At 48.8% G+C, this 18194-nt stretch overlaps 1 protein-coding gene across 1 annotated transcript; it reads left to right on the top strand.

Annotated features, from left to right (window-relative positions):
• Window positions 1-12262: 12262 nt before the first annotated feature.
• LOC116832496 (perilipin-3-like) lies at window positions 12263-17959 on the top strand. The gene is made up of 7 exons (XM_032793252.1): window positions 12263-12325; window positions 12849-13044; window positions 14558-14640; window positions 15005-15290; window positions 16256-16443; window positions 17374-17502; window positions 17606-17959. Exons 1-7 carry the CDS (start codon window positions 12263-12265, stop codon window positions 17957-17959), a joined length of 1299 nt encoding a protein of 432 aa, XP_032649143.1.
• Window positions 17960-18194: the final 235 nt, after the last annotated feature.

Here is an 18194-nt window from a genome sequence, read left to right as displayed (position 1 = left end):
CACAAGAGGAGAGATTTTTTTTTGAGTGCTTGTCTGTTGGTTGGAATGGAGCCTTAAGCTGTGCCTGCCATGGCGTGTTCTGGCTTTCAGTTGGGAGAGCGAAGGATATGAACTCTTTCATTCTCGTTCATCCCATAGAGGGGCACGTCTGGGCTTGCAAGAGGGTACCTGGCCTGGCCCGGTGTGGCATGTTGGGGTGTGGTAGTACATTCATCCTCTCGTAGCTCCACTGCCCGCCAGGAGCCTGTCCCAAAGGGAAGGGGTAGTGGCCAGAGAGTGTATGTTTCTCTGGGGAAGAGAGAGGCCAGACAACTAGAAACCACCGGGCTGCTCTGTTCTTCCCCTTCGCTCCTGGCCTAGCCTGTGTTTGCTGCAGGCGGCATGCAGCTGCCTTCCTATGCTCTAGGCTGGGGTGAATTTGGTGCATGGGGCAATGAGAGAGAAATGCTGACTCTCCTAGTGCAGTTACTGCCCTGACCCCAGCCTGGCTTGCCAGCTCCCTGTCTGGCTTGACTTCCTGCTCGGCAGAGGATTTCCCTGCCCTGCCGCCCTGTGCCGTGGTCCTTGCTTCACTGAGGTCGTCCAGGGCCTGGAACAGGTGTCCTTGGTCCAGCCATCATGGTAGCATAGGGACAAGCCAGAAGGAGAAGCTGCAAAGGGCAATGGCTCTCCTGCAGTACTGTCTTGCAATGTGGCGTTCCCTCCGTGGGGTAGCACATGGGTGCCTTACTGTGGTACACTGACTGGCAGGGCACTTGCAGTCAGCTGTTAGAAATGCAGTGTTGAGGCCTGCGAACCTGAGGCCTGCTGATACTTAACATCCCTCCTGGTTGCTGCAGGACCACTACCTTCTGCATGCTGGTACAGGAGTGGACAATCCAGGCTGCCTCTCCCTGACCTCCCGGACAGGAGCAACGTAGGTTCCATGACTGGGAGCTGGCATCCTGCCCTGGCCTTCTGACAGAACTTCTTGTGCAGAATCTTTGGGCAGAAAAATGCTTTTGCTGGATATGTCTAGTAATGCTCCCTGCAGAAGTCAACAAAACTTTTGATACAAATCCAGTGCTCTGAAAGGGAGCCCCGCGTAGGCCGGGAAGCCCCTGTCTGGAGCAGGAAATGCTCTGAGGTTTTGAGGCTCCCGCTCACCAGAAGCAGCTCAAGTGAATCATGTTTCTTTGTCACATTCCTGTCAGTTGCTACTGCAAAATGCAAGGTCAATTTCTCCTTAAATCTTGTTAGCAGAAACATCTTGGTTGTTTCTGATTTTGACTTTTTGACGACTTCATCTCGGTTTGCATGAGATGTTTTTGTTTTGTTCTTTGACTATCTTCTTCCAACACTGGCTCTTCTGGCAATGCTACTAGAGTACAGTCTAGAGCAGCCCCAGCCTGTCTTCACTTTTCTGCACTGGTTGCAGCTGATAACCTGCACAGTGGGATTTTTGGGCATAGGCCACTCCCTCCAGGCAGGACTCCTTTCCCTGTCAACGTAGTTCCTGACTGAAAGGAAGGCCAGTGACTAGCTGTATTAATCCTGGCAGCACAGCAATGATTGGGCGTTAGCGCTATAGTTGTCCGCGGATCCCAGCCAGCATATAATAGCTATAAATATAGCCCCCTTGCAGCCCTCTGGTAGCAAGCTCTGCGGACCCATGTCATGTATGCGTTGCTTATGAAGAAAACAATATCCTATTCTGCGGGAGTCACTACCGCATTATTGCTGAGGCAGCTGATTTAATATGGTGTGCGGAAAGCAGAATCCCCTGGGATGGAGAGCACTGCTGGCTAGTCTTCCGGGTGCAGAGTTTCTTTGCTCTGGCTCCAGAATGGTCGGATGTTCCACCAGCTCACTCTTTTTTTCCCCTCCCTCAGACTGCAGTTAGGCCCAGAGGTGCTTGGCCTGCCTTTGTCAGCTCTGCCTGTGAGGATGTCTCTGCCAGCTATGCAGCTTCACCAAAGAGACCCACCCAGCACCCTGTGCCAAAGCTGTCTGTGAGGCTCGGCAGACCGACTGGGCGATGAGGGCCATCCACCTCTGCTGCCGGCACCGGGCACAGCCCATCCTGGACCAGCTGGCAGTCATCAGATGTGAGTAAGGGTATGGGGCAGGCAGGATACTTTCTGTAATATTACAACCTGGGGAGTAGGTACCTGACAGATCCTGACCCTCAGTTCACTCTAATGAATCCCTGGCAAATGAAGTGTTTCCTTAGACAGTACCATTCTCTCCTGGGTGCGTCTCCCTGCAGCTGGACACAGGTCCTGAGCAAGACACTGTAGGTACCACTCCAAGGGACTAGCGCTGCGTCTGCAGGGATTTCTGTGGGGCAAGGGCATGGTTCCACACTGTCAAAAGGGCTGAGAGCAAGCAGCATCCAGCCCTGAATCCTCTCCATGGCCATAAAAGCACATGGGATTCTACCAGTCACAAAATGAGCTGGAGTGATGCTTGCAACAGAAACATTAATCTCCAAGAGGTTTCTGGTTGTCTGTAAGGAGCTGTTCTTGATTCTCCTGAGGAGATCTTGGTGGCTCAGTGCTCTGAACCCCGAAGGGCTGGCAGTCACAGGACCTGCAGTTATAATCCTACTCTCTGAGACCTTTGTCTGGCCAAGTTGCATAACCTCTCCTGAGCCTCTCTCATGACACCACACGGAGGCTATTTACAAACAAGGAAACTTGGGAGTAAGAGGTATCCACTCTGCCAAAACTGAGCTGATAATTGAAGCACATAGGAAGAAAGGTGAGGAACCAACTGCTGATCCTCCTTCTAGTTGCCAGCAGCTTATTTACTATATGACTGTAATTGGGATCTAGACACCTCTTGGATGGGAAGCTGCCAGTTTCTTGGCAGCAAGACTGTGGCAGAAGGAAGAATCTTTCACATACTTGGGATTATACAAACACACAACATATGATGGGTTTTGAGGGAACCAGACCACAATTACTGCAATGGTTCTACTCCATTGCGATGCTCCTAATACAACCAACACTCTCTTTGCACAGGGAGCAGCCTAAGCATTTGCTGCACAAGCATAGGGCGAGACGGTCAGGCTGCCTTCACAGCGTGCCTGGCAGAAGGGTTCCTGCGTGGTCCTACACAGTCCTTAGGCGACCCTCCATAGGCTCGCCTCTCGCAGTAGTTTCTTCTGAAGCCCGTTGGGTACCATTTGAGCCTCTGAAGGCAAGCGCTTCAGAAGGCAAGAACAGCCTGCTGCCTCTCAGTGGCGACTGGCATTGAGTGGGCCCTCATGTGACTTGCCACCTTCTTCACAGCAGGATTACAGCTTGGTGTGCTGGGTAGCCCGAGCCACCCCTGCTATTCCGAAATCTCAGGATTTGTCCTGGTAGCTTCCCTCCAGCTGTAACTCCTCCAAAGGAGGACCACCAGTCAGCTCAATTGCGTGGGGTGTGAATGTGAGAATGCCTGGGTTAGTATGCCGCTAAAAGCCTTTCCACAGATAGCATTACTTCTACCTTTCGCGAGGGAGAGATCCTGCCACTTCAGGCTCTCTTGCTATATTCTTTCTGTCTTACTCCTCCTCATGCCCCAAAACCATCTCTTAGCTTATGTAAAGAGAAGCAACAACCTATCTTTGTTATAACCTGCCTCTTAGTGGCCTTCAGATGCCAACCTATTGCCGGTTTGCTGTCAGTGGCAGGGGGACCAGCCGAGATGCAGATCTGCAGCATGGCCTGGTGAGGCAAAGCATGCAGTGAACCAGCAATGTGGTGGTCGTGAGCCAAGGGTAGTCAAGCTAAGATGGAGATAGACCAAGACTCTGCAGTGACAACAGCAGCATGAGAGCAACAGTCGCTAGGGAAATCTCAGCAAGTTGATAGAACCACTACCTCCATGACAGAAGGACGGAGCTGTAAGAACCTATGGGTGCTGGCCTCCAGGGCTCCTAATTATCCAAGATGCGTGTGGCTTTGTTATACTCTCTTATCAATAACTCACCTCATGCTCCTTCATGGGCTCTGGGTGGTAACTATATGGGAGCCATGCAGACCACCCTGACACATGGGCACTGCTGATTGCAACTTGAAAATCTGACTTTCCCTCTTCGGTATTTTCATGCCATTAAGTGGCAGCTAGTGACATCCTGCCCAGCGCAATTGTTGGCAGCTGGAAAGAGTTGTCCATGAGATCTTTCACTACCAGAAATATTATGGTATCTCGTGGGTTGGAGGCAAAATCCCTCAGTTCTAAACATCCAGGAGCAAGGCATTTGGAATGAAATCCTGGTGTTTCCATGATACATCTACGCTGTCTCCCTCTATTGTAGTTGATCCATCACCTTGTCTCTTAGACACCATCGGATTGCTGTAGCTAGGGCCGTCCATATGCCTCGAATCTCGAGAGTTATGTTCCATTTCTTAGGAGAGTGCGATATCACATGCTGGGTCTGACGTCAGTCAGTTCAATTCAGTCACAACTTGACCAATTTTCCCTTGCTGTAATGTCTCCAGCTGAGCTGGCAACCCCTGTGGAGGGGTCCTGGAGAGCAGAAGCACGGAATTACTTTTGCTGCGTCTGGTTTCCTTTCTAACCAACTCCGCAGCGAGCCTAACCAGTCAACGCAGCGTGGGCAAGCATCTGTAGACAGGAGGCACCGGCTAGCACACCTCCACTGGAGGCCCCTTTCCCAAGCTTTGCAGCAAACACTGTCGGCACCTGGTAAGGTACCTTTTAGTCTTTATCATTCCATGTTGTGCCTTTCCCTGTACTCTCTAATCACTTGAAGCCTAAACGGTGCTTGCCAAGCTACATTTGTTCCCGCTGAAACGATCACGTGAGACAGGTGTGTATATGGGTCATTGTAATGTGTCTGCAACATCAACTATACGATCACAGCCTCAGCTGAGGTGCCGATCGTATGGCTGGTGCTATGAAACCAGGACACACCTCCATATGGATGCAGGGCTGACATCTGCGTTCTTTGTAAGCTGCAGAAGTTCAACAGCTCCCTAATCAGGTTTGGAGGGGTGCGCTCTAAGCAAGTGGTATCACGGGTGTGGCTAACTGATCTGCTTTACTCGGACTTCTGAGCTGCCTACCCTGTACACAGTAGACATAACTGGGAGTCACTCGTATCCGTTCTCGCACTGTCCTGCTGGTCGACTGAACTCCTGTGGTCTATCCTAGATTGTGAAACAATGCCAAAAGCAGGCTGTGAGTCAGAGTTCATGATGGGCAGGAGAAGCTGCAGCAGATGTGGCTAGAGTGGCACAAAGGGCCAGCTGGGAGGTAGTGAGGGATGACAGCGTCACACAAGCCAGAAGGTATCTGATGGGTTGTACCCCTGGGGTTCAAATCTAGGAGCACTTGAACCACTGGCCCCTAACAACCATCTGGGTGCCTTTCTCCAATGTTGCTCTGCTGTAACAAGTCCTTGGAGAGGCTGGCTTGTGAATCACCCAAACCACCAACAGCAGGTGGCTCCACACACCCAGCGGAGTTACCTAGTGCTTACTAAGCCAACTCAGGAGAAACGGGAGGCCCCCAGCCAATTTATCCCAGCTACCCTCTGCCATGCGTTACCACTATAGAGATATTAAATTAACCTAAGAAGGTTACACGATCTGATTATCTGTCTATCTGCTGCACATACACTCATTATTATATATTGTTTCATTCCCCCTTCGAGATGTGGGAAGATTATGCAACCACCTCTGTCAAGAGGCTAAAGATTCCCAAACACTTCACAACAGGATGTCACTGTTAAGGATAAACAAGGTCTTAAGCTAAGAAAAGATAGACTTATAATGCAAGTAGTTGAATAGCAAGCACATGGATGGGCTTAGGGCTTAGTAGGCGTATTTGCTATATCACTAAGTGACATATGGTTTGGAATTAGCAGTTTCCTCACCCTGGTTGTATATGAAGCCACAGTGCCATCCAAGATTTCTAATAAATAAGGCTAGAGGAATCGCCTTAGCCTGCGGACCAAGCACTTCCCTCAAGCACTGCCTCTCAGCCGATTTCAAAAGCCCAACTCGGGGTTGTGTGGGGAGCAAAGTGCCAAGAGTGGTCTCTAACCATATGGTTGGGAACCTTCTTGTTCCAAGGCAAAGTTTCGCTAGCCTAGTTTGGTGCGAAAAATACGTACCAAAATAGGAGGTCTCACGTGTATGAGAAGTCTATCACATGCCCTTGCATGGCCTTGCTGCCTAATAGCAGCATTAAACTCATTAGGCGTGGGCTGCCAAACCTTCCAGAGGAAGGTAAAGCTCTTCCATCCAGGCCCGCTGTCTTGTGTGAGGAGTGGTCATCAGCAATCTTGATACGCTGCTTCATTGTTGTGCCTCAAAGGCTGCTTTGGGTGTCTCAATTACATATGCAAAAACTTTGTAACTCCACACACACTGATAGCAATAACTACAAGTCTCGAGATATTAATGGTCACCGATGAAGACTTTCAGAAGGAGGTACCTTAGGCAAGCATACATCATGTACAAAATGCCACATAAATCATATTGACCTATGTGAATGTGGGGTGCTCAGAGCCTGTCGTGTCAGTACCTCAATCTTCTGCCTAGATGAGTGTGACAAGTCGGGCCTATATAGCTCACATCGACCAGGAGTGAGCTCACGCACCGCCTAGTCCACACTCTCCTGGGTCCCATCTCTCTACAGGAGATGGGGTCCCAGGCTCTACACCACTTCCCATTAACCTCATCCTGCAGGTGCAACGACTGCCTGCTAGGGCTTCTTCCTGCCCGGGGCAAGCGATCAGGGGTCCCCGTGCCCTCTCTTCCAGGAGAGGGTTCTTACGCAAGGGTCCCTAGAGCCAACAATGGGAGCGCTCCAGGATTCTTCCTTCGTACGCGACCATGTCCAGTCCTGGTCCAGGAGCTGTCTGAGGGTATCCTGACCCAGAACCCGGGAGACAGTCGTCATCCACAAGCCTCAGGAATCCCTGGATGAGCTGTCTGAAATGTGGTGCAGAACCGCTCCCTCTCACATGGATCGTGGGAAACCTTCTTTTGTTTCCCTGCTGGAGACTCCTCCGCTTAATTGTGTTGGGGACGGCTGGCTACTATTTGTTATGCTTGATTAGCTTATGTGGGCATACCTATGGATATTTTACATTTTGCCGTTAAGATATCATGGTGCGGGGTAACTGGAACAGAGGATGCAGGTCACGGCCTGCAAGGTCAGATCCATTGTCCCTCAATTGCCCACTAGTTCTGCAAGATTTGTTTGTTATGTGAAGACAATGTCACATATCTTCGGTTTTTATTGGGCAGCGGACTCACTTCTGTAAGGAATGGATGCAATCTCATGCTTACCTTATTGAGGCTAGCTGCAACTAGGTCCTGCTTATTCTAATCCACTTGGTTTTTCTCAAATCTCCCACTACTAGTTAGTACTCGACAATGGATACACGTCCCATGAAGCTACCAAACTGTCTAGCACATCCACTAATAAGGGCGCCGTTAGTCTGGTAAGCCCTCGAGCAGGCATTGAGTCTACTGGGGACTTGGTTTCTACAGCTGTTGAAATGGGTTCTTTCTCACGCGAAGGGAGACATATCCTTAGGCTCTTTTATTGTAGTGTGCACTATTACTTCTAGGCTGTGAGAAGTGGATCATAGGGATGAGACCTCTTCAACTACACATGGAAATCCCTGTGGTTGATCTATGTCACATGCTGGTTACAGGGGGCTGAGCTCAGTCCATCCTAGAAGTGTTTCTAAGGTATCATTTTGTTTTCATGATTTCAGGAGGGCTCTCACCTTGCTTTTCCCCAAATAGCAAGGTGTAACCAAGTGGCTGCTAGTTCAGCTTAATGGTGCTCCTCAGTCTCATTCTACTCGAGCTGGGGTTTGGCTCCTAAATGGTTATCTATGTTGAAGCGAAGCCTCTGTTTAATCGGAACTGCATATGGCGCCAGTGATAATAAAATATATTCTGTCATGGTGACCCAATACAACTTCATGTTAAGTTTACACACTGTTTCCTCTCCCATCAGGATAAACACAATTTCTGCTTTCAAAACAAAAAGGTCCTCTTAGAGTCCTCTTGTTCCTGTCTGAACCATCTGCAGAATTTTCCTCCAATGGCTCCCTTGATTGCTATCTTCCACTCAAATGGACCCTCTTGACTGAGCAGGTCCTGGAAGACCAGCTCTCTGACTAGGGCAAGTCCTTGACTTTGCCGTTTCCTTCATGGCTGGCCTGGGCCTTCCCAACCCCTGGAACATGGCTCATGACTGCTACAACTGCCATGTATAAAGGGTTCTTTCCAATGGCGTGCTGTTTCTTGCTCGTTGGCTTCTTCTACCATTCTCCTGATGCAATGCTAGGTCCAGATAAATACCTCAGACCCAGCATGGGAACCTGATCGCTCTGCCTTGGATCATTCTTGGATCACTCAGATCTCTGGGGCTTGCCCCTCTGCCTTCCCTTCCCCATTTCTTAGCCTGACCAGTCATGTGTTGCCTTCCCTGAGTCCTGCCACTCCAACTCTCTCAGTGGCTTTATGATCTAACAAAGATGCTTAAGGCCTTCATCAGAGAAGCTAGTTTGGCACTGATAAGTGTTTCTAGTCAGGTAGGGTTGGGGGAAAGTGGTCTCAGGCAGAAGGATGCTAAAGCATTCTCACTGCTACAAGTACTGGTGTAAAATGCTCCCCTGAAAGGTGACTGTAGTCTCATCTTTAACAGTCATCACCTATCTGGGAACCAGGCCAGCTTGAAGACAATGCTGAATAACTTGCTCCTCCCTTTGATTTCTCCTGCACTCAACATGCCTGCCTGGATTTCAAAGAAGCAGAACTTATCCCAGTATTCTAACACAGGTAGAAAACACACCTGAGAAATGACCCAAAGGAATTGCAGGGAACTCTTCTTCCCTCTCTTCCTCCCTCAATTGTCACTCTGACCAAAGCTACTTACAGCATTTCCCTAGCTCAAGTATTAAGTGTCTTTGCTGTGGTCAGTATGGTTCCACATGAATGGTTCTTTTTCAGATTACAAGAATGCTATTAAGACTGCAGTGTCTATAGAACTTCCTGGGCTTCAAAAAAACCAAATCAGTCAGGCCTCAATTAGTATAAGCCATTTGTGAATATTTGCTATGGCCTCCTTTAGCTCAAGATGTACCAGCTTGTACTTGAGGGGCCCTGGTTCAGGTGCCAAGGTTTCACTGAAATTCAATTAGCCCCAAGTTTGTGGCTTGCAAAATCCCATGCAATTAACTAGTGAAACACTTCAATTAAGTTTTGTGACAATGTCTCTCCTGCTCCCACCACTCACCTGTGAGAGAATGGAAAAGACACCACATGCATAAGAAAATGAGACCTTTTATGTCCTATGCAGCTGTTTCTCCTCAGGAAGGCTGCATGGGTGCTTCCTGGCCCATGTGACAGAAGGCACTTGTGTAACTCTCAATTTTAACCAAAGGGAAGCTTGTCGCTGCAGTACCAGAATGTAGCTAACCTGCCAAGGAGTAGCAGAGAGACCTGTAGAACACATTTAAGAGTATTCCTAGACAAGCTGGGGCTAGTGAAAATTAGGCTAAAATTATAAATGGAATCCATGAGGATAGCCAGAAATTAACAAAGGAGGCAACATGGCTGGTCCTGGGCCAAAGAAAACATCTCAGCCTTTCCCAAAATAGACAGTGAGGCAAAGAACCACAGAAAATGCTCAATTGCACAGAACAACAGGGTCAGCACCCTAGTGTGGAATGGGGCTACAGACTCCAGGAAGCATATTCTGGGGCCTCCTATGGGAGCTTGGGAGACCTGAAATGGGCTGATTACTTTGTCCAAGTGCCATCTTTTAGCTACGCTGTCCTCTAGGAGCCAAGTCCTGCTGTCCTGAAGTCGTCAGCTCTTCTGGGCAGGAATCATGAGCCCTAAGCATTCCCTGAGAGGATTGGGGTGGGAGCAGAATCTATCTTGGGAAGCAGTGAGTCTGAAAAAGATTTGGGGGATAAGCAGCTGAACATGAGCTCCCAGCATGATGTTATGGCAAAAAGAGCTAATGTGATCCTGGGATGCATAAACAGGGGAATCTCGAGTAGACGTAGAGAGGTTATTTTTTCTCTATTTGGCACTGATGCAACCACTGCTGGAACGCTGTGTCCAGTTCTGGTGTCCACAATTCAAGAAGGATGTTGATCAATTGAAGAGGGTTCTGAGAAGAGCCAGAGAATGATTAGAAAACCTGCCTTATAGTGATATACTCAAAGAGGTCAATTTATTTATCTCAACAAAGAGAAGGCCAAGGGATGATTTGATCCAGTTTGGAAGTACCTACATAGGGAACAAATATTTGAGAATAGGCTCTTCAATATAGTAGTCAAGGTGTAACACCATCCAATGGTTGGAAGTTGAAGCTAGATGAATTCAGATTGGAAATAAGGCATACATTTTTATTAGTGATGGTAATTAAGCATTGGAACACTTAGCCAAAGGGTCATGGTGGATTCTCCATCAGAGACCATTTTTAAATCAAGGTGGGATGTGTTTCTAAAAGCTCTGCACTGGGAATTACTGTGGGGCAGGTCTCTGGCCTGTGCTACACAGGAGATCAGACTAGATGATCACAATGATCCCTTCTGCCTTGGAACCTATGAATCTGTAATATCAGGGCTCCACTAATGCCTGTTGTTTTTGTTAAGATGACTGAAGGCGAAAAGGCATTTCCTACAAGGTAACTCACTGGTCAGGGTGGAGAGTTCTGATTTCTTTCTGGTGCTGTCCTTCTAGGCCTGCCCTCTGATGACATCAGCACAGGTATATAAAAGCTGAGCAGCACTTGTTCTGTACCATTGCAGGCTCTGAGAACTGACTGGAGAACCTTTCTGAGGTAGGCTGTGGTTTTTATTGAAATAGCTTTGTTTACCTGTTTGTTGGGCAGAGGGGTCATTTGGCCTGTTCCTTTGGTGATTGATTGATTTATTTTGAGCTGTGAAATATGTGGTTTTAATTTAACCTATTACAGTGTATGGCATCTGCACTACTAAGAAACTAACTTCAGTCTTTTTTAGTACAGGCCTTAGAGAAGAAGGCTCTTGAGTTTGTTTTATTATCTGTGAAACTTGGATTAGTGAAGAGGAAGGAAGTGAGAGTCATGAGACTTTTCAATCCAGAGTGTCAGGCTAGTCTTAATACTGCCTAGACACCCTTCTTGGGTGAAACTCAAGAGTGTGTGTGTGGAATGGGGGTTGATTTTTGTTTTTGTTTTTGTGTATTCAAGGTTTAGAGATCTTGATTGATCTTCTGCAGATAAGAATTACCTGCCTTGAGACACTGAGTCATTAACCAGTGTTAATCAATGAGCTTAATAAGGCAGGGCTAATGAGAAACAGGTGGAATATGATCACAGAAAAGACAAATTTGCTGCTTCAGGTGAAATTTTGATGGGGCTTTAAATCTCTGCCTCAAGTGGTCATACTCTCTAATTTCTGGTCACTAACTCTGGTGCCTCTAGCTAGGGGAGTTATCACACTGTGAGGATGGGAGTCCTTAACCCCTTAAAAATGGTCCTGTGGTGATGGTCACAGGGTTGCTGTCTGCAGGTGGATGTTTACCTTCCATTAGGCTTGTTTTCAAGCTTAGTAGCTGGTATCTCAATGTACTTGGGGTAACTCCTCCCTTCAAGCTTGTCTTCCAACTCCAAACCTGTCTTTCCTTGTGAACCCCACATGAGGGGAAATGCTATAAACAAGGCAAACTGCTTTTGGTCCCCATTTTGACCATATTTCTGTATGCAGTGTAAGAATGAAATCCTATCTCTTGTTCTCCTAGCTGCCTGATGACTGGTAGGTGAGCTTGGTTGGCTGTATGATCTTGCTGCAACCTTTCTAATGATGCTGGACAAAGCAGTTTATTAGCACCTGCTGAGGGAATCAGGGGAGGGAACTGTCAGCTTCTTCTGGTTGTGTGCGGCAGAAATTCAATCCAGCAACTGCTAGTGAGTGACAGTGCTGTTGTCACTATAACCTACACAGCCTTCATAGACTTGCCTGTGCTGCCACCCCGCTATAGCAGGAGAGTGGCATGACTGAGCTGCTGCATTGGTTGACTGGCTTTAGTCTTTTGGAGTAAAATAGAGTGGCTGAAAAGGTAACTGGTAAGATCTCTTCAATAGCTCTTCCAGGATGACACTCTCCTAGAGCGCCCAAGGCAGTTCTAGGTGGTGATCAGAAGCACTGTCTGCATTTAAGCTGTTAATTTGAGCACTGCTTGCCTCTCTTATTGGTAGGCTAACCTCTGACATTTTCTTCCCTGCAGCATTCGGCTTCACCATGTCTTCTAATGAGAATGATGTTAAGGATGCTCCCTCAAAGAGTGGGGAGCAGGAGAAACAGGTGAGTGTGTGCTGGAAATCTGGCCAGGGAGAGCATGGTTCTAGCTGCTCTGACTTCTAGCCAGTCATAATCCTATAGTGACTGCTGTGGTGGTTCTAGCACCAGCATATGGCTGGTTCGCCACCACCTATGTAGCAAACAAGAAGCATTATCAGCCCTCCTGAGAAGTCCAGGTTCCAACTTGGCTGGTAAATCCAGATAGCGGATGTGACCCACAGTAGTAGCTAACCATCGCTGTGTCTGGGATGGGAACACAGTGCTGCCCCTCAACATGACTGAGCCTGGTTGCACCGAGGCCTGCCCCATCCTAGGAAGTCATACACCATTAAAGGGCTCTCCAAGCAGTGGCTGAGAGACTTAATGCTCTGCTGTTGCTGTGTCTGGCCTCCTTTTCCCAGGAGGCTACAGCCCTTCACATCTGAAGGGGGTGATAGAGAGGAAATGGAGCTGACCTACCCATAGTCCTCCACACTAACCAGCAAGCAATGGTGGTCATGACCCTCCCTTTTCATTCTCCTGTTAGAACTTGGTGAACAGAGTGGCCAGCCTGCCCTTGGTCAGCGCTGCTTATGACATGGTTTCCACCACTTACATGTCCATCAGAGAGACCCACCCTGTCATCAGGTCCATCTGTGACGTGGCAGAGACTGGAGTGAGGACCATCACCTCCACTACAGTCAGTGGGGCCCAGCCTGTCCTGGACCAGCAGGAGCCTCAGGGTGAGTGAAGGAGAGAATGATGCTCCTGTATTCAGGAGATGGGGAGTGAATTGCCAAGTGAGTCCCAAGACTGAACTGTCCTGTCCAGAATGAGAAATGGGGCCACCTTCTCTTGTGTAGGTGCATAACACTCCTTCATCCTGGGAGAAGGGCTCCCTGCTTCACTGGGGTATCCCCACTAAATCCATCTTAGGTATTCTGCAGCACCCATCAACATAGCACGAGTACCAAACACCCCTCTGAACCATGGTCAGTGAGGAAAGTCTGCACTACTCAGTTACATGGGGTCTGCCATTTTATACGCCAAATACAAAGAACGGTGAATGAAACTTCCTGATTGCTGGCAGTAGCACAGTCTGACACTACCAGGCCAAACCAGTTACATGTCTTGGGCTTGTAACCAGCTTTGTACACAACCTTGTGATACTGCTATTGGCTCCTCCTTAAGGCTCAGCCCAGAGGCAGCAGTGGAACTGTCTCCTATACCCCTTATGTTCAGCATGTTCTCGGTGAGGTGTAACTCTGTCCATGCTACTGGCTTTGGTTTAAAATCCTGCTGTCCCAGCTCAGTGTCTGTGCCGTGAAGAGCTCCCAACATCAACCTACCATGTAGCCTTCCCACTCAGTGCTGGTCACAATGTATAAGAAACAAACAACATATCTGCAGCTCCCTTAATTAATGGTGCAGAAACAACTCTACCAGGCCCCATAAGTGCAGGGGGTGCTGTCAGATTCCCTGGCTTAGTGGTTTCCATCATATGCAGGGTTTAGAGTTCAATGGCTCTCAGCACCTGCACTATAAACACTGTTCCAGCACCCCTGCTATAACCTCTGGTACCAGCTACCAGAGAAGTGTCCAGCAAAGCTTAGTGTCAAGCAGTGCTTGGCAAGAGCCTCCTACACAACTCCCTACACCTGCCTCAGTCAGCTGACCCCATTCTCACAATCCCAACTCTGTCTCCAGGTAGTGTACTGGATCCCTTCCGTTTTATTCCACCCTAGCCTGCTGGTGAGCCACACAATGTAACTCCCACAAAGCCTCCTGTGCTGTAAGGCTGAGCATTGCCAGCCAAAAAGGATTTCTTCAACAATCCACCCCTGGTCAGCAGCATAACCCCACTGGGGTGCACACAGCCCCATGTTCTGGAGCAGTGCTAGCTGCCAAGCTAGCACTGCTCACCGAGGTGCTGGAATGAACTGTCTGGAGAGGTTCTTTTCCCAAAGGGTCTTTCTCCCACCTGAGGGCCTTTCCCAGTGGAGGTAAATCACTCTTCACATGGGCAGCGTGGCCTAGTGATTTTGCTCACAAATAGGAGCAAGGACCACTTCCTGAGGTCTTGTCTGGCTCCGACACAAACTTACTCTAACCTGACTAGTTCACCTCTGCCCTCTTTAAGAGGAAAAGGAGGTGACCTCACATGCATAGAGGGTACAATGAACTTGGGAACTCTCCTGGATGTACACATCCTACTGAAATGGAAAGGTTTTTGGTAACTAATCCTAGAACTGTTAGTCTTGACAGCCAGTGACTATACCTGCAAGAGCCTAGACAAACTGGAAGAGAAGCTGCCTGTCCTCCCACAGCCAGGTGACGAGGTAACTCAAGCCTTTGTTTCAGGGCTCCCTGTAGATGGGAAGGGCTAGGCTGTGCAGGGGTTTGAGACCTGGTACTGCCCTAGCCAAGGAAGGCTCTGACAGAGCATAGCTGCTGGATTGCAGAAGCAAGCTGTTCCCAGGGGGCATTCCATGCAGTCTCCACTAGGAGCATTGCATCAGCCAACAGAAGGCTCTGTCAGATAGAGGCAGAAATGAGCTGAGAAGTGGAGTTTCAGGCTGGCCAATGCTTGAGTTATTGGTGGGGTGTGGGGGAGGGGGGATTTCGCCTCCCCAATTTGGTGCCCAAGTGTAAGTGTCTATAGCTTTTTGAGCAGACATAAACTGACCTTTCCTCTGCCTTCAGGGGGCCTCTGATGCCAAAGAGCTAGTATCATCAACACTGACAGGTGCCAAGGATGTCGTCTGCAGCACGGACACTGGAGTGAAGGATGCAGTGACCAGCATGCTGGGTGTGGCCAAGGGGGCTGTCCAGGAGAGCGTGGAGGTGACCAAATCAGCAGTGACCAGCAGCATGAGCACAGTGTTGGGCTCCAGCATGGGACAGATGATCATAAGCAGTGTTGACTTGTTACCTGAGACATCTCAGTTGCTGGCGGATCACTACCTCCCAATGACGGATGAGGAACTTGGTTAGAATGCTCCTACGCTCTTCATAAACCTAAAGAAATGTGACCTCTGGCTCTGATATCCTTAGGACCACACCAAAAACCTATGTAGGAGTAACTGGGATAACAAGAAGCTTCATCTCCCCATCCCACAGATCAATGGTGGTGCTCATACTGTACCTATTGCTGTGATACAGGAGTTCAATGCATTAAATAACAACTTGTGCTTGTCACATGGGGTTACTTTTGTGGTCCCTCTGATGCAGATTTGTAATACTAACGCTAAGCATGGCTCTGTCTCTGTTAAAAGTAAGGCTGTAGGTGCATCATCTGCTCAAAACCCAAGTGGTGGCTTTCAGATTCTGCCTAGGGCCAGCATTGTGAGTTTGTGCAGGAGCTAACTTTAAACTTGCTGTAGGTGGTTCCATCAAGCCAGAGAGCAGAGTGGTCAACTGTGACCCCCATTCTGGAGTCTTAGGTATCCCAGATCAGCTCATGTGGTGCTTGTGAGATCTCCTGCTTGATGGCATTGTAAAGAGTAGAGTGGACACCACTTCTGCTTGTGGTAGGCTGGTGCTGAAATTATGCATGGGTTGCATTTTGTAGCTTGGTGAAGCTTGCCTCTTGCTCATAGACAGTGCAGCTGTTCAGTTGAGAGGCAATGCAGGCCAGGTCACTGTTCACAGGAGATAGTGCTACGCAAGAACTCAGCATAAACCCAAATTGGGAACTCTTCTAGACTGTGGACTGAATCCATCAATTGTAGATGTTCTAGTTACCTTCAGTTAACTTTGCCTATGGCAGATGTTTGAACTCCAATAAAATCTGAAGGCAGAGCTAATATTGTGTTGGCTCCCTTTCTCCAGCTCTCTGCTCTAGTACAGCCCAAACTAAAATAACACAAGTGGCTTGCTGGCACCAGGGCTGAAAGCATCCTGTGCATGTCGGCACCCTGCTGACTAGATCCTGGTTCTCCTGTTCCTTTCCAGCTAAACTTGCAGTATCCCTGGAGGGGTCCGGAGAGGCTCCTGCACAGCAGCAGAGTTACTATGTGCGTCTGGGTTCCCTTTCGAGCACGCTGCGCCAGCGAGCCTACCAGCATGCCCTGGGCAAGATGAGACAAGCCAGGCAGCACACCCTGGAGGCCCTCTCCCAGCTCCAGCAAACCATCGACCTGGTAGGCACACTACCCAAAACAGACCTAGGAGGGAGGGCTTTAAAGCCCTCTGTCTTGCTAACTACATAGCTTGCTGTGTGTCTGAGAAGGCTTTTCCTTCACTCCCTCTCCTGGTTCTTGTCACACAGACAGAAAGCCGAAGTCCAAAGTGCAGGCAATGCGATGTTTGGGATTAGTTCCAAGCAAACATATTTATAGCTCTACACGCTGGCAGCATCTGTTCTCCAGTGTCCTCTTATCAGCTTTGATACCAGAGCCTTATCCCATGTTCCCTTCCCAGCTCTGATGCTGCAGAACCCTTTTTTTTTTGTGTCCCCATTCCCTCCACTACAGGTCTATTTGGGCCTGCTTAGAAGGACACTCCTATAGTCACACCTCTTTCACATCATGGTCATGTTCCATTTTGGAGGGTCATAAGTCTAGAGTCTTTGTCCTGCCTCCCTTGTATCCTATGGGTAAGGAGTGAGGCTGTGCTCTGGCCAAGGCCAGGCTTTTCTTTGGCTTTCAGCATTTTTTATATGCCTCCACCTCATTTTCTCCCTTCCCCTTTGTCCCACCTAACTGCTTGACCTTGGCTTAAACTAGGAACCAGGCAGCCTTTCAGTGTATGCTCCTATTACACTCCCACCATACCCGGTAACACTCGAACTGTTTTTGTTCCCATTATACTAACATCTGGCCAGGCAAAAGCAACACGGTGTCTTTGTCCTTTGTTCACACATTAGTATAGAACAAGAGTATCAAAGCCAAACCCAAAATTCTATCCCAGAATAACAGGCCTATATACCAACGGTGCCTACGTGGCACGAGCAGCCCCACCATAGTGGTAGGTGGTGAATTGAGTCCTGTGCACAAGCAGTTCCTTCTCCCACTGCTACTAACTATGTAAGTGTGACGTGTTGCTGTGGAATCATATGTTCCCTCTTCTAGATGGAACATGCCAAGCAGGCTGTGAGTCAGAAGGTTCATGATGGGCAGGAGAAGCTGCAGCAGATGTGGCTGGAGTGGCACAAGGGCCAGCCAGGATTCAGTGAGGACAATGGCTCACCGCAGCCAGAGGTATCCTTGTTCTCGTGCAGTATTGCACTGCACCTTGTGTCCACAGCATGTCATGACAGGAGTGAGCTTCACACATACCTAATCTCTCCCTCCCTCTCTCCAGGAGATGGTGTCCCAGGCTCTAGCCACTTCCCATAACCTCATCCTGCAGGTGCAGACTGCCTGCCATAGCCTCCTGCCCAACATCCAGGGTCTCCCTGCCTCTCTCCAAGAGAAGGTCCAGCAAGCCTACGAGAACATGGGAGAGCTCCAGATCTCCTTCTCCAAGGAGCTGTCTGAGGGTATCCTGACCCAGACCCAGGAGCAGGTGACCAAAGCCCAGGAGTCCCTGGATGAGCTGCTGGAATATGTGGTGCAGAATACTCCCCTCATGTGGATTGTGGGACCCTTTGCTCCTGCTGGAGACTCTACTGAGAAAGCAGACGTACCAGCAGAGGCTGAGAAGGCAGAGGCCTGAAGTGGTGGAGGCTGTACAGTGTGAAACGTATTGCATTAAGCATCATTTGAGCAGTAGATGTAATGTTCACAGTCAGAATAGCCCAGCCAAAGTTGACTTTGGAATCTGAGTCTGTTACTTTGCACACTGATACTGTATGTCCAGTTGTATGCATGTAATGACTCCCTGCAATGTATGTGAGGCTCTCTCTCTTGTGTTCAAGTCCCTACTTGCTAGAGCACCTCTGATGCTCTTT

Source organism: Chelonoidis abingdonii, chromosome 6 (assembly GCF_003597395.2).
Source record: "Chelonoidis abingdonii isolate Lonesome George chromosome 6, CheloAbing_2.0, whole genome shotgun sequence".
Lineage (NCBI taxonomy): Eukaryota > Metazoa > Chordata > Testudines > Testudinidae > Chelonoidis > Chelonoidis abingdonii.
Note: the sequence above shows the minus strand (reverse complement) of the source record. Positions and strands in the feature narration are given on the sequence as shown.